The sequence below is a fragment of the Crinia signifera genome, chromosome 1 (genome assembly GCF_055691185.1).
Source record: "Crinia signifera chromosome 1, ASM5569118v1, whole genome shotgun sequence".
Lineage (NCBI taxonomy): Eukaryota > Metazoa > Chordata > Amphibia > Anura > Myobatrachidae > Crinia > Crinia signifera.
This window is the reverse complement of record NC_139217.1, coordinates 331,441,630-331,468,358: the sequence shown is the minus strand read 5'-3', so window position 1 is coordinate 331,468,358 and position 26,729 is coordinate 331,441,630. Positions and strand designations below refer to the sequence as shown.

General features: G+C 42.2%; 1 protein-coding gene across 3 annotated transcripts in view; it reads right to left on the bottom strand.

The window, feature by feature from the left end:
- SLC12A6 (solute carrier family 12 member 6) overlaps nt 1-26,729 on the bottom strand; it is a 47,110-nt gene that overhangs the window by 14,571 nt on the left and 5,810 nt on the right. For 2 of the 3 annotated variants that reach the window (XM_083145198.1, XM_083145201.1), the window contains exons 3-23: nt 23,624-23,668; nt 23,454-23,542; nt 22,187-22,309; nt 21,947-22,093; nt 21,047-21,101; nt 20,235-20,365; nt 19,292-19,533; nt 18,329-18,543; nt 17,717-17,875; nt 16,700-16,798; nt 13,965-14,022; nt 13,718-13,892; nt 13,088-13,206; nt 7,978-8,076; nt 6,133-6,252; nt 5,708-5,812; nt 3,687-3,855; nt 1,907-2,102; nt 1,508-1,677; nt 1,043-1,174; nt 569-676 (exon numbers count right to left, since the gene is read on the bottom strand). In XM_083145198.1, the coding sequence (XP_083001324.1) occupies nt 569-676; nt 1,043-1,174; nt 1,508-1,677; nt 1,907-2,102; nt 3,687-3,855; nt 5,708-5,812; nt 6,133-6,252; nt 7,978-8,076; nt 13,088-13,206; nt 13,718-13,892; nt 13,965-14,022; nt 16,700-16,798; nt 17,717-17,875; nt 18,329-18,543; nt 19,292-19,533; nt 20,235-20,365; nt 21,047-21,101; nt 21,947-22,093; nt 22,187-22,309; nt 23,454-23,542; nt 23,624-23,668 (2,756 nt within the window). Of the gene's footprint in view, nt 1-568; nt 677-1,042; nt 1,175-1,507; nt 1,678-1,906; nt 2,103-3,686; nt 3,856-5,707; nt 5,813-6,132; nt 6,253-7,977; nt 8,077-13,087; nt 13,207-13,717; nt 13,893-13,964; nt 14,023-16,699; nt 16,799-17,716; nt 17,876-18,328; nt 18,544-19,291; nt 19,534-20,234; nt 20,366-21,046; nt 21,102-21,946; nt 22,094-22,186; nt 22,310-23,453; nt 23,543-23,623; nt 23,669-25,745; nt 26,340-26,729 lie in introns of those variants that run through there. The other variant, XM_083145204.1, reaches the window with a different exon arrangement.

Below are 26,729 nucleotides of genomic sequence, written 5' to 3'. Positions count from 1 at the left end.
AGTATGCTGTAGCAGCCAGCATCCTGACATCTGCATATGCTGTGGGCCTAAATTTGAAGTTTTTTTTGCAACTAATTGTATGCTGACTTTGAAATAGATAAGTTAAAAATTACTTTTTTTTATTATTTAATGTAGCTTATTTTAACACATTTCATGCATATTTTAAGTATTTTTCATGCATATTTGCATGCATATTTCAAGCTTTTTTTGTTGCATATAATCCTGTCTTTATTGATTACTTTTTAGGTGTTTTTTTTTTGTATCTCTTTTACCTAATATATAACTGAAATAGCTGTATTTTTATTGATGGCTCTATTTGTGTAAAACAGTTTTTTTTTTTCTGTATAAATGACATAAACAATGATGATTTAAAAAAAATAAAAGTATACAGTATGTCATCCTCATTTGATTTCACCAGATCTGGGAGTTGGGTATTGGATACTGCAACCATATATCATCCTAGCTTCTTCATTTCTCTAGCTTTTAATTAATGTTTTATTTTGAAGCACATGCTGCTATGCTGGTTTGGAAACATACAATGACAGGCATCTATTGATATCAGTCTCACCTCTCGTTCTCTGTCAGTTTTTGAGAGGCGCATTTGTCTTAGCATCTGTGATCTTTGCTCCATCATAAGTGTCCGCTCGTATGTATAGGCAGAAATGTCACTGTCATGCTGCATAAGACATAGGATCAAATCATATCAGAGAATGGTGATCTCATAGTTATGATACTTAAGATTATCTGTCCAATCTTTCTGGTTGGAACAAACCTCTAATAATGTATGGGAGCAAATGACAATCAACAATTTGCTCCGAAACGCTGGAAAATGGGTAAAAATAGACGTTAGAATTAATTGGTTAAATTAGATGGAATTAACACTGTTTGTCTGAATGTCCATTTTGTCTGTTGTCCAGTGTTTGTTTGGAGAGCAAATGGTCATTGCTTCCATACATTACCATATTTCCAATCCAGCCAGAAAGATTGGACAGATAACCTTATAGTGTGTATCCTGCTTTTACATTCATTACTCCATACTCACCATCTCCACTACCTCCACATCAGCCTGAATACGTAGGTGGTAGAGGAAGGTGGCTAAATCTTTCTTCATCTGAATGCTGTTATCTTCCATTTGGGCCACTGTGAAGATACGCATCTTGCATTTCCGCCACACCTGGACAAGTGATGCCAAAGGAGTACAGACAAGGGAAGCAGTAGCATGAGATTAGAACTAGTTAGTACAAGACGATCCTTCCAAGTGTAAGAATAGTTATACATTCAATTATCAATTCATGTGATACAATGAAGAGGACCATATACGGAAACATAGACAGTGTAACTAATGAGCAAGACTGAACTGGTAGATGTGCAATGTAATAGACCATATGAAAGCACGGGATGCAACAACTGATGGCCAGGAGGCTAAATCTGCACCAAAGCACATGCATGTTAGCGGATCAGTAAAAGGAAGAGGATTAAACTGAAAATACTGAGAATTTTTTCTCACCTTGTGCTGTTTGAGGAGGAAGGGCAGCAGCATCAGCATACCCCCATCGTGCACAACCCACCACACATCTATGTTACCCTCTGCTAGAGTCTCCCGAGATCCAGGGAATAAGGATATGTTCTTAGCCACTAGTAGTGCCTGGCGAGCAGCGGTGGTAATACGAACAGTGGCTGGAAATGAAGCCAAAGGTTAGAAGCAGGTGTGTAAATCATATGTAATGTCACAAATTGTGTTTCAATGCAAAACAAATGACTTAAAGCCTGTTCTATATGATGTCTGTTAGCATTCCACAAATAGTATAGGGCTGTGTAAATACTGTCTCTTGATTAATACTGGGTAATTTATGGTTTAAAAAATAAAAAAAACACCAGTAAAAAGAAAAGTACATTTGTCTCTTACTGATGAATGTTTTCCAGGCCCGAGAGTCATCACTTTGCCTCCAGCCACTTGGCCAGCCCATAATGACAGTGTTGTGTCTCATTCCTCCAAGGCCACAAGACTGTATAAGATGGGACAGGCCCTCTCTTTTCTTCTGTGCTACCACCACCTGGCAGAAGCCTTTCACTCTTTCTTGCTCCATCAGCTGTTTTAGTGCCTGTGGAGGGGATATACGAATATATTACCTACAGTATAACAAGCCAAGCAACATGAACTATGCAGCTTACAAATTAAGGTTGGATACCTTTTGTGATTTTTCCCCTCAATTTCACTTAATTATGATGCATCACATTATTGATAAATCTGTAAACCTTTGTCAGTGCATTAGCAAACAACACTTTAAGGTTTGCCATCATGTGGTAACGATCCAGTTATTTCTTTAACAACATAGCTGGCAAATATTTTTTTCAAAAAACATTGCAAAAAAAATTGTTAGGATTTTAAAGAATGAATTATGTTAAAACATTTTTGAAAACATAGATCGCTTAGAAATGAAGCATGGATGGCTCTGTATGTATGGCTGCGCTAATTCATGCCTCCTAGATCATGGGGGATTGCTTATAAACAGTAGGTAAAACCTCACTAAGAACAGATTGCTCAGCATACATTGCGGGCTGAGTGTGCTGAGCGATCCATGCTTCAGTGCATGACTTAGCCGGTCATACTGGTGTGATTGCACCTACACCCGCTGTTGCAAAGTAAAGATTTTTGGTACTGTACATGCACAGGACCTGTTTTGTCATACGTAAGCATGTCCTGCGGCATAGGATGCAAGACAGCAATCTGTATGGTATATCATATTGCGCTGGAACTGTTTGTCAGAATGATGGCAGATTAGATTTGTATTGCACCTATCTACACACTTTACAAGGATATCTCCGTAGCGTCTACCTTAAGCAAGAAATTGAATTCTTATTCACTTCTCCCTTCCACAATTGGTTGCAGATGGAGAAAGGGTTTTTTATTTTGTTTACCAAAGAAACAAAAATCCAAGGCTAAAGGGGCACACCCAAACCAACTCACTAAACAAGGCTTGGGCATTGTTCTTCTCTGTTCTGTTTTGCTGGTCTATGGCACCGGCTATTAGATCAGGCATGGTCAAATATCAGCCCCCCCTTCCCCCTCCCTGCTGCTGTGGGACTACACAACCCAGCAGGCTCTGCCTCCATTTTGTTTTCAGGACATTCTAAAATGGTGGCAGGGCATGCTGGCATGTGTAGTTCAGCAGCAGATGAAGGACCGCATAATGCCCACCCCCGTAGATCTTTTCCAGCAAACCGGGTAACGCATAACCCACTGTTTGCCTCTACCTACAGCCCCAGACAATGGGATTTAACATTAGGTAGAGACAAATCCTATAGCATATTACATACTGCTGCTGATGCTAGCGGAGGATACCTCAATTTAATTCTGTATGTAGGTCTGTTGTTCTTTCTTTAAAGGTTATTTCTTGAAACATGTAGCTGTGACTGATAGTATTTAGCTCTCTTTGGTGATAAGATAAGTCAAGGCCCAGTCCCCTGGCAAAGTTTGCTTACTGAAGATCCATTTGGTAGGGAGTAGGGTTCATTGCTGAGTTTTGTATTTATTGTCCTTTCTTGTGTTCCACATGTGTCCTTGTGACTCTTGACTATTCTTTTTATTGTTTTTTTTTTGTGCACTATTTTATTATTTTCTAATTTGTGAAAACTTTCCTAAAAAAAACCTCCAAAATAAAAAAAAACCAAGAAGGCAACCGTACCTGCTCTGCTGCCAAAGCCTCTGCATAATTCTCCAAGTAATCCCCAAGCAAAACCGACCCAACGATGGTTAAACCTTTTCCAGCCTTCAGTTGAGAGGCGAAAGAGAGAAGGTGTGGCTGCGAGACATGGAGATCAGAGTCTAGCTTCACCAGGACAAGGAGCTGGGGTCTAGGTAGCAGGAGAAATGTAGGTAAAAGATATAAAGTAAAGCTCCATAATAAGTACATTTGTGACACAACACAAAACTCCAATTCATATATTCCTCAGCGCTTTACAGACAATATTTAAATATTCACATCAGTCCCTGCCCCAGTGGAGCTTACAGTCTATATTCCCTACCACATGTACACGCACACACATTCATTCTAGGGTAGATTTTTTAGGGAGCCAATTGACCTACCTGTATATTTTTGTATTGTGGGAGGAAAACGGAGTACCCGGAGAAAACCCACACAAGCACAGGGAGAATATACAAACTCCGCACAGATAGAGCCATGGTGGGAATCGATCTTATGACCTCCAGTGTTTGAGGCAGTAATGCTAACTATTATACCGCCTGCACTGCCTTCAAGACTTTATTCTTCTGCTCCACTCTCACAGTTCCTAGATTGGTTGCCTCTATTTTACTAAATGCAATATAAAAGACTTATGTATAAAATACTTAATATAAGGCCATCAACAAAACTACATCGACATACATTTTTTAAATTTGTCTCAGCATCTTACCCAGTGTGACACCTTCACTCTGCAAAAGAACTGCAACTCTCATCCACACTCATTACTGGTTACAGGCATTTTTAAATCTGTAACCCCTCTGTAGAATGCCCTCCTATGCCCAACACTTTCTAATAGTTTCCAAGCATACACTGAACTAACCTATGATATAAATCCACCTCACACAAATATTCACAACCCACGGACCCCAAACTAACTCAGGGTTGCCGACTTTTACAGTCTCCTCTCAGGGAGAACCCCTGAGAGGAGACTGTCAGCATCACTTCTGGGGGCGGGACCTAATGGAGACCTCATCAGTCCCTGCCCCCAGTAATGCAAATCCTGCAATATGTGGGTCTCCGATGAGGGGACGGGGCTAAAGCTTCAAACGGGCACTGAAAACTCACCTATTCATCAAAGCGTACCTTCCACTGCATAAACCAGCTGGTTCTCCGACCCCTTGCCTGTTTATATCCTGCTATCTAGCCACTACCCACTTGCTTGCACCTCTTGTAATCTGTCTGTCTCCCCTTCTTACTAGATTGTAAGCTCCTCCGAGCAGGGCCATCTTCCCTCCTGTTGTCAAAGCCCACTTCTCTTCACATGTCACTCACAGCTCTCCTATACTCCAACACTCAGTGACCATCTTCATCCGCATACTCATCTCCATCATTGGCCACAAGCCTCTAGTTGTATGTTGATTGAGTCCTCACTACTTACATTTAAGCTGTAATGTGTATTATACTGTGGCGCTCTTTATTTGTACTTTTATTTTTATTTTGTTATTTATTCAATGTTATGCCAAATTTTGTCTCCCTGTATTGTTCCTTTGTACGGCGCTGCAAAACACTTGTGGCGCCTTATAAATAAAATTATAATAATAATAAATCTGCATGATTTGCATATTTAGCCCCGCCCCTCTTGCAGAAAAGCCGCGAATCGCAGCAATTTAAAGCTTCTCCCATCAGCTACATGAGGGGCGGAAGGGGGTCTGCCGGAATCCGGGAGAGTTTCCCACCTTTCCGGGGGGCCGGGAGGGGGACCCAATTTTTGGGATCCTCCCGGCCATTCCGGGAGGGTTGGCAACCCTGAACTAACTTTGTTGTGTTTTTGGATCATATAGCCCCCTAAGCACTTTTACCATTACCATGTGGCTGGACCAATATGCAATATCATCATTTATTAAACTCCTGTTATTTTATAGATTCTAAGTTTGTGAGTGGGATCCTCTTTCCTCCACTGTATGTCTAAAGCTTAACTACTATACTGTGACTACATACAGAAAATGAATGTTAAATATATGTACCTCCAGTTTTTAGTGTGTGGTGGTCCTTCCTCCAGTCGCAGTAAAGCAAAGCGTGCTGCACTTAGAGAAAGCCCCCGTATCCCATCTCCCCATTCCTTTTCAGCTCTGCACACATAGGAAAGAGAAGAGTTTCAGAATATAGAGAGGAATGTAATACTCCCCTGTAGCAACAGGGGGCAGCAATACATTACAGCAGTGGTTCCCAAACTTTCTTGAATGATGGCACCCCTAGGATAAAAGTTGGTATGATCAACGTGATGGACAAAATCAGTGCTAATATGGTCCTAGACCACCAATCCGAAGCACCCGTGCAAGATACTCGTGGCACCCCTGGGTGCCTAGTAACACGGTTAGTTTGGGAACCACTGCATTAAAGGAAAAGGAAAAGTTTGCAGGAGAGTATGAAAACCACAGACTCTGCTCACCCATGATACTCTATGTACTTGTAGATCATCCCTGCAATCACCATGGAAATGATGGCATAATACCAGGAGGAAATGAACATTAGAGCCAGACAAAGTGCCATACCCAAGAAAGATAAGGTCCTACAATGAGGAAAAACATGGTTATATAGAGAATTGTAAGAGTTAAGCTAGCCATACATCTACAGATTTATTGTCCGATCTGGCTGGTTAGAACAAAAACCTGGTAATGGATGAGAGCAAATGACAGTTGACTATTTGCTTCAATATGCTGGAAAACTGCCAAACTGTCATTCAGATATCACCAGGTTTTTGTTCCGACCAGCCAGCTTGGACAATAAATCTGTAGATGTGTGGCCAGGATCAATATGTAAATCTTCTATGGGCAATAGCTACAGATGGGTCCTCATACACATTGGACTCAGTGGTATCAGCTCTTCTCGCTTCGCCTGGTCCATGGTGATTCAGCAGCGCAAACATCTTGTTTTCTAAAAATGTGCATCTTAATCACACAAATAACACAATTGGAACAGACAAAACAACTTTGCTAAATGACAATTAATTGGGCGACATTTGTGCGATGTGACTAAAAAATAAATAAAATAAAATAAAAAGATGGTCTTGGAGCAGCTGACATTTCATAAAGTATGGCACTTGCGCACGCAGGGGGGGTTACGAGTATCAAGAACCCCCCCCCCTGCTCGCCGATCTATCATCTCTGCTGCCCGATAACACAGCAGTGTGAGGCAGCTGCCTCTTGTTATGGAGAGACAGGCTGCCGCTGTGCTGTCTGACAGTAGAGGGAGCTAGCTGCGGAGGCAGTGTGCAGCTCCTCCCTGGCAACTGCTCTGTGTGGCTGTGGGAGAGAGCTTGCCGGGGTACTTGGGAAGGCAAGGAGGACTGTTCTCTGCAGCTGGGCAAGTGAGTGTGTTATATTCCCCAGGGTGTTATGCTGGCCCGGGGGAAGTCAGAGACTGTCCTGATACAGTATTTGTTTGGGGTGGGAGGGTGTACGCTATGTGCATTTGTATGCTATGTGTGTGTGTTGTGGGTACATGTCATGGTGTGTGTGATATGTGTGAATGTATGTTGTGGGTACATGATGTGTGTTTGTGTGCTGTGTGTGTGTGAATGCTACACACACACATACAGTATATGGTATGTTTGTATGTATGCCCTGTGTTAGTGTGTACATGATGTGTGTATGCAATGTGTATGTTTTGTACGCTATGTGTGTGTATATATATATGCTGTGTGTGGTTTTCTGCAGGGTGTGTATGTATGCTCTGTATGATGTTTTTGTAAGTATGTGGTGTGTATATGTGGTCGGATCCGTGATTGGCGCATTCATATTAAACCCGAGTCGCCCATTATACAGAGGGCGACCTGGGTTTAACCCTTCCTATAACCAGGGTTGTATTGCCAGTTTGCCCAACCCAGGATATAAGGTTTGGTGCTTTCGTACCACGCCTCATCCCGGGTCGCTAAGTCAGCAACCCGACAATATCCCAGGTCCAAAGTGCAGTGTGAAAGGGGCCTTACAGAAACCCCCTCAGGAAAATCCTGCCTTTGGCCCTGTATGAGGACACATCTGTAGAAGCTAGCTTAATGGAACATGCGTTGATAAGGCAGAGAAAGAGTTGCCACTCACAGTAAGGTAACACAAAAGCAGTGACATTTAAATAGAACACAGTGAATTCATTAAAATCTTTCTATTCTTTTTAGTTCCGAACAGAAAGCTCATCAAACCTGTCAGCCACAGTTGTACTACTGTTGAGAAAACCTGTATTATAGGAAAATTCAGCTAATGTTTTTAGTTACGAGAGGATAATTCTGCAAACGACTTACCAGTGATAATATTGAAAGCGGGGTCGCCAATTGGGAGAGTGTAGTAAAGTCTGCAACCCACAGGCTAAGTTCACAAAGAGGTAACACATGAGGAAAAACCTAGGATGAATGAGATTGGAGTGCAAAATGGTCAATGCTCCGACACAGCTACAAAATGTGTGGAATTAGATTTCTCTTATGCTGCCCATACACTTGTGCGATCGGATCCGATGCGAAATCGCACTGCGATGTTCATCGAACCTGATCGTATCTTGTGGTGCTAAAGTGCCCCCTTTGCAGCACCCGATGTCGCATGCCATCTTGAGATGGCACATCGGGTGCTGGAAGAGGGCGGGCAGAGGGTGGCGTTATGTAGCGCAAGAAGCAGCGCTAGCGGGCAGCGGGGGTCAGTCAGTGCCGGTGGCGGCAGAAGTGTTTAAACACCTGGCAGCCCTCTGATTGGCTGAGCTATCTCAGCCAATCAGAGGGCTGCCCAGTGTTTAAACAATTCTGCTGCCACCGCTGACTGACCCCCTCCGCCCGATAGTGCTACAGCTACAATGCCGCCCTCTGCCCACTATCTCCCACGCCGCCAGTGGTACCTCCGGCCCCCTCTACCCATCCCCACGCCGCTGAAAAAGCGTTCCCTCCACCCCCCAGCGGATTGCATTCGAGCATCGCATGTGGTTAAAAAACACATGCGATTTGCTCCTGCAATTCGATAAATATTACGTACAACACATAAGATCTTGAGAACATTCAACCGGCGTGCTCGCGCATCGCATCGTATGTCCCCTTAAAAATGCATACAATCATTCAGTTTATCGGCCAGATGTGATCGAAATCGAATGATTGCATGCAATATCTCACAATTGTATAGGCAGCATTACTTTGCATATGCTTTCTATATTGCCAGAGTACTTGGTGTAGGCATACACTTGTAGCAAACACTGTACAGCAGATACAGCCTAATGCTAACAGATGCATACTTGTACTTTCCTCTCTTTTCCTGACTATTGATACTGTATATTCCTTTATTAGGGAAGCATAATACCCTGAATGAGAATTTATAGATTTTTTTGATCATTCAAATACACTAGACCAGGGGTCCTCAAACTATTTTGCTCTGGTACCCCATTAGACAATAAAAATAATAACAGGACCCCAGCAAGTTACTGCAGAAGGTCATCACATCACATGTGTAGTCGGCAGACAGCACATACATGGCAGCATTGTGGAGGCACAGAGTGATGGGAGGAGTCTAAAATAGCAGTTCAATTGTATTCAGACTCCTGGAATCACTGACTAGACTAGAAAAGTCATCAGCCTGATGGTCAGAAATATGGAGTCGCGACCCCATGCTGAGAAGGTCGGGACCCACAGTTTGAGAACCGCTGCACTAGACTTTAAATACACAGTCCTGTGCAGAACCGCACCAACCATTGCTGTATTAAATGCAAAACATATAAACAGTGTTGCTCTATGAGACAAGTCCCATGGACAAACAGGCTACAGGGATACTGACATGCAACATGTCTTCCTACTGACAAATCATGGGGACATATAGGGAAATAAGTCTGAATGAATAGAGATCTGTGTGATCCCAAGCACTGTTATATGAATCTATAGCATATATTTTTCCACTTGTAGTGAGTAAGTGCAGCCTGAGTCACTGACCTGAGATATGCTGAGTGAATAATAATCATGTGAAGGAAAACCACAGAGTATATCAGCACGTAGAGAATAGGCATACTATGGAGAACAATATGGGAAGCTGTAACTCAATCTCTGATAGGATGTCTATAGAATATGGGCCTGATTCAGCTTTGTTGGCAAAGCAAAAAAGCACACAACTGGGCAAAACCATATTGCACTACAGGTGGGAAGATGTAACGTGCAGAGAGAGAGTAATGGTGTGTACACACGGTACAATTTGCCTTACGATGTTGACGATATAGTCAACATCGGATCGGAATCTGATGCAGATCGCAAGGGTTTTAGCCCTTCAGATCCCGATCCGTCTCCGATGCGCGTTCACATATCGCAAGGCAGAAAGTCTTGGCTGCCTTGACTATATAGTGCAGATCTGCACTATATAGTCAGACTTGTATGCAAATCGGATCTGCCTTAAGATACTATCCACGATCCGATCTGATCGGATCGTGGATAGTATCTGAAGGCACATCTTACCGTGTGTACACACCATTAGATTTTGGTAAAAGTTACATTTTAATTGTCTTAATCAGTGTTCGAGGTGGGCTGGTATGCAATGGTATAGCATACCTGTACTTTGATTCTATTTACCCAGGAAATTAAAAATTTTATCTGTGTGCTGCAGTGGTATGGCTCAATGTACCCCGGTGTTGTGAATACCCTGGAATCCCTGGATCCCAGCAGTAGTTCTTTGTCACTTCTCCTCCCTCAGCGGTATCAGCTATGCACAGCAGTTCCCGGATCCCCTACCAGTAATCAGCTCACCTGGCCCTGGATCCCTGGAGTGGGTTCACCGAATGGGTGAATATGATAGAGCCCTCTCCTTCCCGCACACTCCCAATGCTCTGAATATTTCAACCACCCCACCACAGAACTGCACACCGGTTGCCCCCTCAACTAATTCTGGGCACTCATAATAGGCAGGCAGTTGCAGGAAGAGTCCATGGGTCTCCTGACCTTTCCCCTGCACTTGACACAGAAATGTTCACCCCAGGTGTAAGAACAGGGCAATAATGTAGCGGCAACTTATTACCTAAAACAGGCTTTACATGTTCTCCAGCGCAAAACACAGGCGTACTTATACCACTTGCTCACTTGGCAGGAGTGTGGGTAACTGTGAATTCATTCCAATTCCTGCAGTGCTTCCCAACTGTCACCTACTGTACAGGGGCAGCTGGTTGATAACAGGTCACTGTAAAGCCTCGTACACAAGGCAATTCCAGCCATTATCGCCGGGGATATGGTTGCTGAGCGACCATATTTCCATGTGTACAGGGCGACTGTCGCCGGGAGCTCGCTCCCACGACCAGTCCTGGGCTGGTCGCTGGTCGGAGAAGCATGCTCCTGCGACCAGAGGCTTCCCAGTGATCTGCTGTTTCCCCTTGCAGTGTCTCCTTTTCATCAGCGACCATCTCTGGTCACTGATGAAACGTGTGTGCGGAGCTTAAGGGTGGTATGAATTCAGCAACACCTAGATAGATTCTAACCTGGCAATCACTAACACCAATGTATCCCCGCTGCCAATGCCTCCAGCTTGTTAGCTTCACCTACCCGATCCCAGCACCCAGACACATTTAGGTATGTAAAATGTCGAATTTATTTATTTTTTCATGTACAGGGGCACTGCTACTGTGGGCATGATGTGTGTAAGCAGCGCTACTACTGAGGGCATGATGTGTGTAAGCAGCGCTACTACTGAGGGCATTATGTGTATAAATGGTGGTGCTACTATTGTGGGCATCATTTATGCAAGCGGTGCTACTACTGTGGGATTTGTGAGTATAAGTATAAGAGGCACAACTAATGTAGGTATTATTTGCATAAGGAACACTACTGTGGACATTATCTGTATAAGCGGGGTGCTAATACTAAGAGCATTGTGTATAAGGGGTAGTATTGTGGGCATTTTCTGTAGAAGGGACACTAATGTGTAGCATGAATAAGTGAATAAGTTGTGTGCGGGGAGTCTAGGCACAATTGCATCATCTCGTTACCCGCAATCCTTGTTATCTACTTTACAATGCCCAGGTTAGCGACAGTGTAAAATGTGTGTGTGTGTGTGTGTGTGTGTGGGGGGGGGGGGGCAATGTCTGTGGTATAGACAGTAAGAGGGTGTCTCCAGATTAGCCTTTAAACTTTTGGGAGACATTTCTGGAGTATAGTATAGGCAAGCATTGTTTTTGGCTATAAATGCCTATGTGTGTGTGTGTGTGTGGGGGGGGGGGGGTCCATGCACAAGTTTTATTATTTAAAAAAAAAAAGTGCATATGAGGAATTTTAAGCTCAGTGCCAAGTAATTGTAGCATGTACCCATATCCAAAATGCCCTGCTTATTGGTCAGTACCATGCACTAAATAATTGATGGCATTTTCCAGTATAGAGCAAAATCAACAAGTTGGAAGAACAGAGTTCCCTTTAATCAGCCTAATTAGCATTGGTTTATCCTGAAAATCCACTATCCAATATGCCCCAAATATAACCAGCAAGCCAATTTTATAAAAACATGTAGTGATGGGGTAGATGTATGAAGCAGTGATAAGGGAGGAGAAGCGATAAAGTGCCTGGTCATTTATCACCAGCCAATCAGCTCCTAACTGTCCCATTTCAAACCCAGCCTGTAACTTAACAGTTAGGAGCTGATTGGCCAGTGATAAAGTACCAGGCACTTTATAACTTCTCCTTCGTTATCGCTGCTTCATACATCTACCCTATGTCCCAGAACATACATTATATGGGTATCAGTATTCCTATCACTTATCCAGTGTCACACTGGCAATGCTCCAAACACAGCATAGAAAATGCACACTCATCCACCTCTGCACTCACACTAATAGTGTACTAAGCATACACTATATAACCTCACAGTGGAGAAAGCATGATCTATTACAAAACTCATAAAATGTGGCTAGGAAAATGTCCAAAAGGAAAAACACTTGCCAAAGGCTGCAACATCTAAGACTTGCTACTCCACAGTTGCCGAGGAACACATTTATCCAAAGTACATAAGCCACAATGCATTCTTATACCAAATTAAAGATTATTTTCATATGACGATCGCTCTTCTGTGACTATAAGGGCATAAACATTACAGCTGAGGCCAGGCCAGGCCATGGGCCAGATGTACTAAGCTTAAAAAGTGATAAAATGCAGTGATAAACAGCCAGCCAATCACCTCCTACATGTGATCTCACAGACTGTGTTTGAAAAATGTCAGGTAGTAGCTGATTGGCTGGTTGTTTAATCACTCTCCATTTTATTACTTCTCAAGCTTAGTACATCTTGCCCCATATCTAAGTACAGTACCTTCACCCCCATGGAGCTGTGGCTAAAATACACCTGCAGGGGTATAAATCAGTGACATCTTTGAAGTATGTGTCTTCTAAAACATGTAAAGTAGTCAGAATATAACATCACATACATGGACAGGATTGGGGCTACCAGGTCCAAAGATGCAATCAGGATCCCCAACTCCGCAATAACCGCTGTGAGGAGCAGAGCCCAAGTAGGCTCTCCATTACTTTTTCCATGTCCGAAAACCTTTGCACAGGGAGACAAATATTAGCATGTTAGGAATAGGTTGTGATTGCCTTAACATTTGTTCTTTTCAGTATAGTGTCACACTGACACTTTTTACTTTACATTTAAAGCACACCACAGGGAGACAACAAAAGTCACATAGAGTAAGACATATGTGGTGAAATGTAATAGGATGAGAGATTCAGAAAGTGAGGGATGTGATAAGAAATCTCCAGTTTTTTTAAAGCGCAAATCATTTACACTGCAAAATCAAACAGGGCCCAACTGTAACTGAATAGATAACATTACTGCATTTTCATTTCTTATATTAAGATTTGTAATATACCATCACTGGGCAATTCTAGCTAAAAGAAAAGTTAATTTCAAATGTGTTATACATTTCAATATAGATATTTTTCTTGTTTACTACAACTTTGTTGGTCATGGTCTCTCTTATAGTCTCAACTCTGTGACCCAAAATAAATACGGTCAACGTGCTTAAAGTTAGTGAGGTATTTCTTTCCACGCTCACCCGGAGAAAGGGGATGATTCCATCTTTTGCAATTGCCTGCAGCAGGCGCGGGGCTCCAGTCAGACTCTGAAGTCCAGCTCCACAGGTGGAGAAAAAAGATCCGATCACTATGACCCAAGGTGATGGCCATGACAGTGCTCCTACCACAAGGGTACCTTTGACTGCATCTCCAAACCTGCAAGAGACATGTCCTCATGGTCATTCTGTACAAACCAGCTGCTCACGCATCTGATCTCTCTGTACTTACTTGTCTCTAAGCACCACTCCATCAATACAGGCTCCAAACAGAATGACATTACTGAGATCTGAAACCCACTCAGAGTCAAAGGAAGTAATTCACCATCCTATTTTTAGTTTTCGCTGTGCCTACTTCATGGTTTCACATTATCAAATGAAAGGTTTTCTTTCTGATAAAAATGCAATTGCAAATTCAGGTGGGGCAAATATAACACGTGCCGAGAGAGTTAGATTTATGTGGAGTGTCTTGAAACTGAAATCTAAATTGCATTGTAAAAATAAAGCAGCCAGTATTTAGCCTGCACAAAAAAAAAAATAACTCGCCCAAATCTAACTCTCTCTGCACATTTTACATTTCCCCCCTCTTCAGTGCACATGGTTTCGTCCATTTGCAAACAAAATGTGCCCTGCAATCAGGTCTGAATTATGCCCCTTGTAGGAGTGTGCCAGTATTTTTAAAGCAGCAATAATTTACAAGGCAAGGATTATTGTTTAAAAATACAGACATAGGCCCAGATCTGATCACAGTACAAATTTGTTCTCAAAATGAGCAAAACCATGTGCACTGCAGGTGGGGCAGATGTAACATGTATAGAGAGTTAGATTTGTGTGAGTTATTTTGTTTCTGTGCAGGGTAAATACTGGCTGCATTATTTTAACACTGCAATTTAGATTTCAACACGCCAACCCAAATTTAACTCTCTCTGCACATGTTACATCTGCCCCACCTGCAGTGCACATGGTTTTGCCCATTTTGAGAACAAATTTGTACTGTGATCAGATCTGAATAAGGGCCATAATTTCATCACTTCCCACACAGCCTGCACAGCACAGACAATTACATACTGCCCTCAATTTTATTTCTGCGCTGCTTTGCAAAATAAAAGCACCCGTTTTCCTAATACACACTTTGCAAGGTACGTCCTTGGATTAAAATGTACATGTAGAAAGTGTTTACTTTAAGATTGCTGACATTCTGCAAAACACAACTGAAATAATAAGTAAGCTGCCAAGAAGTACATAATGTAATCTGCGGCCTTGGGAGAGCCCTGAAAAATAAAATCTATATATAAAATTTTCTCCATCAATTTTGGTATGCTTATGTACAAGCCTTGTTCTGTAACAATACGCAAAGGTAATTGAGTATTTGACACGTTACAGATGTGTCCATGTACTTCTAGCGTCCTTTCATGTTAGACAGCTCTTCTTGTTGACCCTGTAGCATCAGGTGTCTTTTTTATGACTTTTTCCATTAAAATGCATCTATTTCACAAAACAGAGTGAATAGGATGCATCAGCAGCATCTGCTGAATAAAATATGTGGCATTCCAATATACTCTATAGGTGGGTACACACAGAACGATGTCGGAAGCGTTCCGTTAACGTTTCATCGTGCGTACACACGGAACGATTGGATACACTTGACAAAAGATTTGTCTATGATCTTCCTGCATGCAGAAAAGATCATAGACCATCGTTAACGATTCGCGGGTACGCGCATCGTTAGCGATGCACTGAACAATTTGAACGATTGGTCGTTCCCATCAATCGGGAACACCAACATCAGGCTTCAAATCTATCCATGTGTACCCAGCTTATGACTATAGAAGCATACAAAATTCTACTTTGCAGTGTATTCCAGAAAACCTGTATTGTAGCATTTTGTGTGCAGAAACAGCCGCAATTGCACACAGAGTATAGATGCAGCATATCATTTTAATCAGCAGAAGTTGCCTGTGCATCCTTTTTGTGAATTAGGCGCTAAATGTGTCAATGGAGAAAATAAAAAAAAAACATTAAAAAGATGCTTGATGCTACAGAGTAACATGGAACTCAGATTATGTACAATGCTACTTGGAGGATAGATGTATGTGGAATGTATATATGTGGTGGATCAAATTCCCACTCACCAGTCCTGTGAGCCATATATAATTCAGGAATGCCCAAGCAAAAATAAGGGAATGAAATAATCACTTGGACATTCCTGATTTATACATGGCTCACAGGACTGGTGAGGAAGTACTGGGATCCACCACAGAAAGCGTCAAATACACAATCACCACCCTGTCTTGCTACATTAAAAGGCTTGTAAGTAGATATACTGTCAGTGCCAGAGAACCTTTTTTTTTGGGTTGTTGTATAGATTCTGCTAATACACCAGACCTTGAAATGTATGTGGAGTCATCATAGCCATTAAAAATGTAGTTGTGATGGATTAGAAAGCTGGAACACCCTTTGTGGAGTGATCAACTGGCCCAAAAGTGCTGGAGACACATGCCCGGCCACCCTTCTGAACGGTCACGGCAGCCAGTTTACTAGCGAATGCAAAAATCTGTCCGTGTATTCTGATTTACCATGCATCTGCATATGGAAGTCCATTCTGCCAATTGTTTTTATGTATGCCAATATCACTATTAGTATAGGGACTTGCACCCACCTTGTCATAAAATACCATCTTATTTATGCCTGCACCCTATCAAAGAGCATGGAAGACAGCTGATGTGACTATGAAACCCCCCCATACGTGCTGCATCAGTTGTTGGTTTCTACATGGTTTCCGCCAGTTGCTGCCCAGAAATGCTCATTTTACCAAAGCAGTGCTCTGACGATAAATGCATTGATATGTACACACTTGCAAACGCAGTGTGTTGTGTCAATACGCTTGCCCAGTTATTTTTCTATATCGGCTGCGCAGTGTGCAGATATCATGCCCATAGATGCTAAGCAATGACATATGAAGGATACAGACTAAAGAAGTGGTAAGGATTGCCAGAATTGTGCCAATTGGGATAGATTTTTGAGCATCTTTGAGGTCCCCAGAACGATTGGATCCAGCCATTATTCCTGCAAAAAAAGTAAAGTGAGTAAGGGGCATGCAGCTACATTGAAGATAACTAAAATGCCTGTCCCTTACATCTTTTCCTCTTCAACATCCTTCTCCTGCAATCTCCCCAATCACTCTACCTAGTGCAAGATATGTGAGCACAGTGTACATGGCTAAGGGTTTGGAATAACTGGCTCTTTCATCTAACATCAATAACCTTATTATCAAGTGATCCTCAGAAGGAATATATGTATCATTTTAATTATAAAGAATATTACATTAAAAAAAATAGATTGAGCCAACATGACAATTAATCTTAAATACATGTCATGCCTCTGGAAAAGCTTGATGATAACATTAAAAGATTTTAAGTAACCTTGGTCAGACTTTCCAATGTCCGATGCTATGTATAGATACTTCCTCTCCTCATCTCTCTCTCTCTCTGCGTATATGTATTTTATGGTTTTGTAAATATTTAATGCTTAGAGGCTTAGTTTATACAATTTCATTGTACATTTTATGCTTGTAGTGCAGTATTTATTGATGTTTTGTGGTTTCTTTGTTGCTGAAATTAAACATATTTTGATATTGAAAACCAATACCCATGCTGCATAACATTTAATTCCATTAAGACAAGAGTCACAGTGGAGAAACAGGCAGTCTAGAAACCATTAATACCTATGAGAACATACACAGGATGCATATGGACCCAAAAAAAGGATGTATCCAATCTTTGGTATCCAAGTCCTTCCTGTGTTATGCGAGTGCCAGTATGACTGTCTTTTAGGCTACAGTGGCTTCCTGCAGTAGATTCACAAAGAGGTCTGGTCTGGTGTGCACAGGAAATGTTTCCTACACTCAAAATAATACATCATGCATGTCTTGTTCTAGAAAAATTCTGAAACTTTACATTCATGAGCAGAATATACACACAATACCTGTAACAGATGGGAAAAAGATGCCAACAAGGAGGGTGAAAGATGTTGTAATGTCAGCCAGGACATAATCATGGGAAGTGGAGCTCAATATTTCAGAAGATGGCAAAGATGCTTTTTCTATAATCTCTCCCTTCAGGAGATAACTGCTCCACAAGTTTTCTGGGATTGAGAAGAGAAAATAATGAGATGATACAACATGAAAGTCCAGAGATATAAGAAATAACTTCAACAGTGATAACATGGAGCACGATAAACAGCCAGCCAATCAGCTCCTGTCTGACATTTTTCAAACACAGTCTGTGACATGGCAGGTAGGAGCTGATTGGCTGGCTGTTTATCTCTCTCCATTTTATCACTGTTGAAGCTTAGAAAATCTAGCCCTTAAGGTGGCCATACACACGCAGATTTATCTTCAGATCTGGCTGGTTGGAACAAAATCCTGGTTATGGATGAGAGCAAATGACAGTTGACCATTTGCTTGGAAATGCTGGAAAACTGACAAACTGTCACTCATTCATAACCATGTTTTTGTTCCAACCAGCTAGATCTGAAGATAAATCTTACTAGTGTATGGGCACCTTTAGGGAGATAAAGAGAAGAAAGGAAAAGTACCAGAAATGATTCCACTGCTCAAGCCTGGAATTCCATGGATTTCCGTAACGTTATTATGGGCAAAGTAGTCATCACATGACCCATTCAATAACCCGTGGGGATGACAGAACAGGTTCCACAAATCAGACACTGAAGTGGTGTTGTCCCTTTCCACAGTCTTGGCACAGGTGTTAAACTGAAGCCTGGAGAGTGTTCGGTTTCCGACCAAACAAACACTAGAAAAAATTGTTAAGAGGGGTAACAACTGCTCAAAGCAACAACACCATAAGAGCGCAAAGCAACAATACCATAAAAGAAGGCCAACTTAGGCCTCGCAAATACTAGAAACTTAAGTATTTACATGAAGATGGCAGCATATGTTGGCCTCGGCACAAATACTGGTACAAAAAAATAATAATGTTATAAAGTAGTCTGTACAGTTTGGCATATAAGGTGGGTAAACAAGAGTAATCCTTACAATAAAAAAAGATTATAAAAAAAAATATTGTTAGAGAATATGGGGGAAATTTACTCAGATGTGAGTTGTATTTCACATGGCATGTTGCAATGGGCAACCCATCAGATCTATTATCTTCTGGAAGGTGCTAAATAAATGAGAAGTAGTTTCTGATTGGTTGCCCATAGCAACATCCCATGTAAAATACAACTCACATCTTGTTCAATTTACCCCAATGATTTACCTAAATTGTTGCTTCAAACCAGCTAGAAAACTAAGAATAAACATTAAACACAGCGGCCAGTTGTACTTTGTTCTGCCATGTGAGTGTCTTTCCCAGGTCACACTTGGACTGGGCAGACATAGACATGAACACCTGGACACCAGCCAAATGACTCATTTCAGAACATAACACAATTGTCTAGTTGTGTATTTAGAATAGCCTACTTTGTGACTTTTCCTATTAACAAGCCGCGTAAAAAAATTGCAGTGTAGAAATGATCTCTCTTTATTCTTTAAAGACTTACGGGAAATCAGGAGGAGCAAAGGCAGATTTCAGTGCCCCCGCATAGATGGCCAATATAGACAATATGACACAGGCCAGGAAGAGTGAGGCCAGCTTGTTCACATAGCGTACTCCCACAAAGACGATGACAGACATGAGAAGGAGAAAACCGGTGCCATAAACCCGCATGTTATTCAGCATTGCTGCTGAGTTCTCCGCAACTCCCTCTCCTTGGAAAATGACAGCTTGTGGAACAATGTACACCTGCACAGAAACATCATTGTCAGAAACTGGCATATACACAAAAGAATACAACTTTAACTCCAAGCTGACTTCATTGCACAAGTCTGTTCTTAACAGGGGCTTAGTGTGCAAAAAAAAGGATTGTTTTGTACTCCTAAACAAATCCTTAAATCAATAGACAAACAGAATGTTGGGCCTCAAGCAATCCTAGCTGAGCTCATCTGTGTTTCCCTACTGCCTCATAGGTCAGGGTGGACCATTGTGTACAATAAAACCCTTCTCAAATTTAGCTGTAAATGGACAAATCCAATGGGACCCCTACCAACTTTACAGGAGGGGAAGGTGAATGGCTGCCTGTAAGACAGCCCCAGCAGATCCAGAAAAAGACTATGGGTGAGATGCACCAAACAAAAAATGCCATAAAAACCCAGTTTTTGGGGGTTTTACCACATTTTCGTATGTGGCAAAGCCTCACCACCAGGGCTTCGCTGCGGGGAGTTACGCAAGTTCTAGATGGCATAACCCCATAGTAGCCTATGGGCTTCCCTCTGCAACCCCCGCCGATCCGCGCACCCCCTTCACCTGTGTCTGGGCAGCCTTCTGCTGTGCTGCCCAAACCAGTGACCTCCTGGTTTATTTTATTATTATTATTATTATTATTATTATTTTTATTATGACCACCCTTTTAATTATAGTTTAATATAAAAGACAGGATCTCTTACCAGGAATATCTCAATGGCTCCAAGTATGTACATAGCTGTGGCAAATGTTGTTCCTAAGTAAAAGCAGAGACCAACAGCCCCTCCAAATTCAGGGCCAAGGGCCCGGGAAATCATAAAGTATGAACCTCCCGCTAAGAAAAAAAAAAGAATGTGTCAGAAGAAAACCAATTAAGATAGAAATACACAAGAAGGGTGGAAAGGAGAGAGCGTAAGTGCGAGACAACTGAGTAAAAGAGGAAGAATTCAAGGGGAGAGAGAGGAAAAGAGGTACAGAAAAAGAAAACACAGAAGAAAAAAAGAGAAAAAAGGGTAAGAGGGATTAAGTAAGTGAGAAAGAAAGAGGGATCATCTAATGTCATATGACAAAAGTAAAACATCAGACATCAAAGTAAAAAGATGAAAATGTAGTTTAGCCCCTTCAGTGGTGTTTTTTTTTTTTCAAGGTAGCGCTCCCCACTGGGCGAGTTTTTGGGGGGGAGCGCTACCTAAAAAAAAAACACCACACTCTCCCCCTGGGCCGGGCAGCGCCGCTGAACACTGCCAGCCGCTGCCCGGCCCTGCACCTGGCATGTCAGTAGCTGGCGCTGGACGCTTTAATAGAAAAGCCGGGGGAAGGGTGCTCGGCGGAGGAGAGGGAGCCGGGCAGCGCTGAAGCTGCCTGAGTTCAGCAAATAACTTAGCAGCGTTGCCCGGTTCTAAACAGTGGCAATCCCGAGAATTTTCCGGCCTTGCCAGACTGGACACTGAGGCACAGCCCAGAAAATTCTCGGGATTACCACTTAAGGGGTTCATTTTCAAAAGAGGAACCTTACCTGGAACTACCCCATTTGTTGCTATTGCACTCATGGAGATTGCTGTAAGCATTGTCTAAAAAACAAAGACATATATATTTATTTATAGCAGTGCCATCGTATTCTTTTTTTTTTTTCGCAATCACTTTTTTTATTAAGACAAGTAGCAGGGACACAATCTAACATACACAGTACCAAGGGGACAGTGGTATGTAACAATAGTTTTAAGTCAAGTATAAAATCCCATGGCAAAGAATTTTACAGGGAAATATCAATAGATCACAAGAACATATATCTTTATAATTAGCATGCATACCTAAAGAACATCAAAAACAAACAAAAAATAAAGTGTATAGTGAGAATTAAATGGAAGGAGGAAAAGAAAAGTTCAGAGAGACGAAAAGAACAAACAAGGGAGAAGAATTGTCAGTGTCTTTAAGAATTTATGGAACAGCCATAGGGGAAGGCGAGGGAAAATATCCAGCATATTCAGTAGTTTCCTTTAAGTTTAACCATGGAATCCATGTGACAATAAAACCGAGGAAGGTGGCTTTCAAGATGACGTGAGATCTTCCACAATCATATATCGGTCCACTCTCTGGAACCACGAGAGATAAGGGGACGGGTTGTGGTTCATGAATAGCATGGAATGTTTGGTCTAGCAGCGTTCAGTAAATGTTGGAGTAATGATTTTTTTAAATTAGAGATGGGTATTTTCAGAGCCATCATATTCTGTTGAGCTTCACAATTGAGAACAAACATAGAAATAAAACAAGAAACTGTGTTGACAGATACAGACAAGAGAGGTAAGGTTGCATTGCGTGAACATTTGCAATCTACAGGCATCCTTACAACTTGCGCATTTATACAAAAATGACCACTCTTAATTGACAAAAGTCTCCTACACCATGAAATACTCACACAACAGCAGCAGGCAAAAACAATGCAAAAGGAGTGTAAGATACCAGCTGTTCCCACTACCCATGGGAGACGGAGAAAGAGGATCACACCAAAAATATTTTGTAGGCATGGAAGGTACACCCCCATGATAGTGCCCATTCGAGGTGTCTAGGGAAAAGCAAAGTAAAATGAGCTTCTTTCTGTCCTATCTTGATGGCTACTGCTTCCAAAGGATCCAAGTTGTTGGGTTTATGTCCTCACCTTAGCTGGCTTCTTTTTACCCTCACTTTCTTCCTCATGTTCTCTTGCACCCTGAGGGAGGTTGGTGTAATTGGCCAAACGGTTAAGTAAAGAGGAAACTTTGGGACGTGTGTCCATCTCTTCCTGAACATAATGAGAAAACATGAATAGTGGGGGTTAGTCAAAAGTTCTGTAACCATATGACAGCACATGAATAGGCCAAGTGCTTCTATACAGAAATAGGATTTAAGATAGCTTCTAATATCCAATAGTAAAGGTGCATTATGGTCGATAATACACACATTTTCCTAATGAATCCAGATGTTTCAGAAAATAACCCACAATAAGCAATGAAAGTTTATGCAGATATGACTTCTTGTGTATTGGACTAAGGCTGTAATTCATGTTTGCAATTATCGCAGACTGCACATGTGCTAGTATTGAAATACACATGAGCGAAGGGGCCGCTGCAATCTCACCTGCAAAGAAGAAAATGAAGAACGGGAAGTGATTGTTTGGAGGTGTTAACACATTATGGGGAGTGATTGGGAAAATGTAGGTGCCATGGCACTTTTTGTGCAAACCCGTATGTGCAGAAACATGGCAGCGATGCACTGATATGGTATTGCAGCATATGTAGATACGTCCTGCTGCATGTGGGATCCTGTGCTGCATTCTAGGATGTGACACAGTTGGCTGGCTGCATGACCAATGGGGAAAGCTGCCATGGCTCAGAAGCCAGGAAATTTCTGCCTTTCAACAAAGATTTATAGGTCATTTTTAGGCACACTTTACGTAATTTTAGGTCTGGACAAATCTTTACTTAACTTTCAAGATCAGAACCTCGTGTTAATAGCGAGCTATTATGGCAAGCAGCGCCGATAGCTCACCGTCAGTATTCAACTGCCCCCATTCACTCAGCGTTTCCACCTTGCTGGTTCTTTTCAGCGAGGTGGAAACGGCAAATGTGCCCATTAAAACAGCAATGCTCGCCACTATATACAGTGGGCTCACTGCATTTGCGGCGAACCTAGCCGTTTACGGGAATCCTCGCCGTCCTCTGACGGCAAAGATTTCCCCGGAACGTCGCATACGGCAAACGGCTGGCAAGGATGGATTTTCCTCGCCAAGAAAAGCCATCCTTGTTGTACAATCCCCCCCTTGCCGCTGCATTGAATATACCCCTGTGTATTTTGTACATATGTATAATATATATGTGATGTTAGGCCTGGAAAGTTTAGCTCTTTATGCAATTTAAAAAGTGGCATAAAATGCAGCTGCCTCTCACCTCAAAAAGAGCAAGATTCCTGTCATATGAATCTTCCCCCTCTTCATTGTGGTTCTGGTACAGTGCGGAGTTCTTCCTACGGTCAATCTCTGTAGAAGACAGCACTCAGTTAAACAAAACTGAAAAACCCTCAGTATAAGTGCCATATTACTTTACCCTGTGAGATGTACCTAGGAGCTTGCTGTTCTCCTCAGTTACCGATGTCTGGCTCCGATCTGTAGAGAGAACACATGCTAGGCAATTAGTAATGTTAATGTCTTTACACGAAAAGTAATGTAAGTGCTTGGCTGGCAGCAACATCGACATTTCAAATATGCCACTGGTGATGCTTATACTATCACTGAATATGCAAATCATACACAGCAGCATACAGCATGTCTAAAAGTGACATGGCACAATGCTCAGCAGAGGAGGGACCCTTACATATTCAGGGACAGGCCAACCTTCCCGAATGTAATTCTGGTGAATTGCCAAAAGCAATACACCTAGAAATGTTCTGTTTAGAACCAAAGGGGATACATACGATATTTCAGTGGGGAGGATCCCAGTGTAAAAAAGATTGACCCCAGCATCCCAATACTGAGAGTATCTCTAAGGGCTCCGCAAGTAAGGTAACCTCTGATTTAGCAGCCTACCCCCCTCCTGCAGCCTGACCCTAACCTCCCCGCTAGTGCCTAAACCTAATCCCCACACCTGCTGCCCCAGGTTAATTAGGTTCATTCATTTGTGTTATAGATGTCAAGGTTCACTTAGCAATGTTATCCTATAGTATTTTATGTTCATTCAGTACAGACAACCACAGGAATTAAAACAAAATGCTGTCAGGGTCTAAGTATTTTATTTTAATTAGTTACTATTGTAAAACTAATTATACTATGAAGACAGCATTGATTGGACACTGACAGGAAATAGATCAATGAGATGTTATTGACATCAGTACTCTGCAGGGCCACCATGTGCAATGATTAATGCAGACACTTTTCTTGGAATGCCCACAAGGTCCTGAACTACAGCAGGAGTTGACCAACTGTGACACTGAAGAAGGTGGTGTTGGCCTAGAACACACCCCTTGCTCCAATTCAGCCCATAGGTTTTCAATGGGGTTAAGATCTTGACTCTGAGCTGGCCAGTCCATCCGTTTATTGAATTTTCTGTATACCAGTCCAGTGTCGCCCTGTATACATGACAGGTGACATTGTCAATCTGATAAATAAAAATCCTAGTTTCCATAGAACTGCCACAAAGTAGGGGGCACAGAGTTCTTGAGAACATCTCTATAGTTCTCAGAGTTAATGTGACAATGCATTACAACAATACTGCCACACACACCATCTGATCTGAAAAGTATAAATCATGTTTCATCATCTATAATGCTCACCGCAATTGTTCCACTGCACTGTTTTTGCGCTTTATATACACCATTGTAAGCGCTGGGCTGCATTCTTCTCTTTGTGATTAGAGCTTTATGAACAGCTACTCGGCCATAATATCCGAGTACATGGGCCTCCCTACGAAGGGTGTTTTTCTCAAAACCAACACATGACTGGTCATCTGTAACTGGTGTGCAAAGGTACAATATGGGTAGTGGTGCGATATGGCAGTTTTGGGGGTCTCCACGCATTAATGACAAGAGATACTGTAGATTTAGTGACGTTCTTAACATCAACGATGCTTTCCACACTCATACATCCGTTTGAGCAGCCTCCGATGATCTCGTTAGCAAAAGCGGTTAGCTCCTAACGGCAAGCCATTTCATCAGCAAATAATCTAATCAGGGCCCCTCCTTTAAAAACACATGTGTGATGCTGAAGCACACCATTTATTTTGTTCCGGGCTGTCCAATCACATCTGTCTACATAGTGTATATAAAGTGCCACAAGTTACTTTCTCATCTCAATCTGGATACTATTTGCTGCTGCATGAATAGTGCTGTGATGTGGAGTTTTGCTGCCTGCATTACATATAACTCTTTAGCTGGCCCATAATGAGTAATTGCCTAGTGCAGGACCATTTATAAACGCAAAGGTTGCAAATTATATTATAAGCAAAATGAGCCTTTAAGCTACTGAAATTACATTACTATGTAACCTCTAGAAACACTGGAAGCTATTATTATAGACATGGAAACAGCACATTACAGGGCCTGCTTGTATCAGCAGCTGGTTCTATTGTGGTCGCAGAGATGTGATGCCGCTTATGATTCATGCTATATCTCGCATACTGTATAATATCTGCTTATAGCTCTCAAACTGCTGCTCAGGGGACAACAGGCAAAAAGTCCCAGACACTTACCACTTTCCCCGTATTCTTCATTTCCAGCTCCTCTTTGGGAAATGGGGCTCAACCCCTCTACGTGATCCTCATCGTCGGGTACTTTAGTGACAGTGAAATGTGGCATGTCTCACTCCGCTGTGTCCACTACTATTTCTTGATACCTTTCCTTCTTTATTTAACCTCTCCCAGTCTCTTGTTTACCCAGTTAAAGGTTGCCCATTACTTCTTTCTCCCATTCATTAACATCTCTATCTCAGTCTTCTTCAAACTCCCATCCTCTCCTGCAACATCACAACTTTCAGCATAGCAATTGTAAAGCGCGACGGAATATGCTGCGTTATACAAGAACCTGTAAATATTCCCCCCTGTTTAGGATTAGCTATTTGACATAGATACCTTTCTGCGTTCACCCAAACCTTCCCAGTTGTGCATTCAGTACCTGTTGCTGGCTGCACCTCCTGCTATTCTCTATTCCCCTTGCCCTGGATTGCTTATCTCACTGCTTTGTGTTTTCATCTATTACCAAAACTTTTCTCTCTGCTTTCGCCTCCTGTGCACTATGTTCCCTTTTTCTCCCTTCTGGGAACAGCTTGCTATCAGTGCTTCCCTGTCACATGTCCTTCTCCTATCCCAGTGGGAGGTGCGTGCTCTTAAAGTCACAGTTACGTAAGCAGCATGTAGCACAACTAGAAAGGTATTAATGTCCTGCCTCCCTCTGACACCTAACCCACAACTAAAGGTGCAGTGAAGTTATGCTGCACGCAGCAGGTGGCGGGTTGCAGCTCTCGTGTGCTCCTCTGTGCAGTACAAAAGGTGCAATGCTGAGCGTCTGTCATTAAAACATGCTCATAAACTGCTTCTAGCCAGGGGTGTGGCACATAAATGTACAATAACTAAATCTGTCATAGCAACAACAGGATTAACAAGGGTGAGCCTGTCACACATAACCCGGGGTCACCCTAATAGAGGCAATGTGGGCAGGCACAGATAATGGTGTGACTG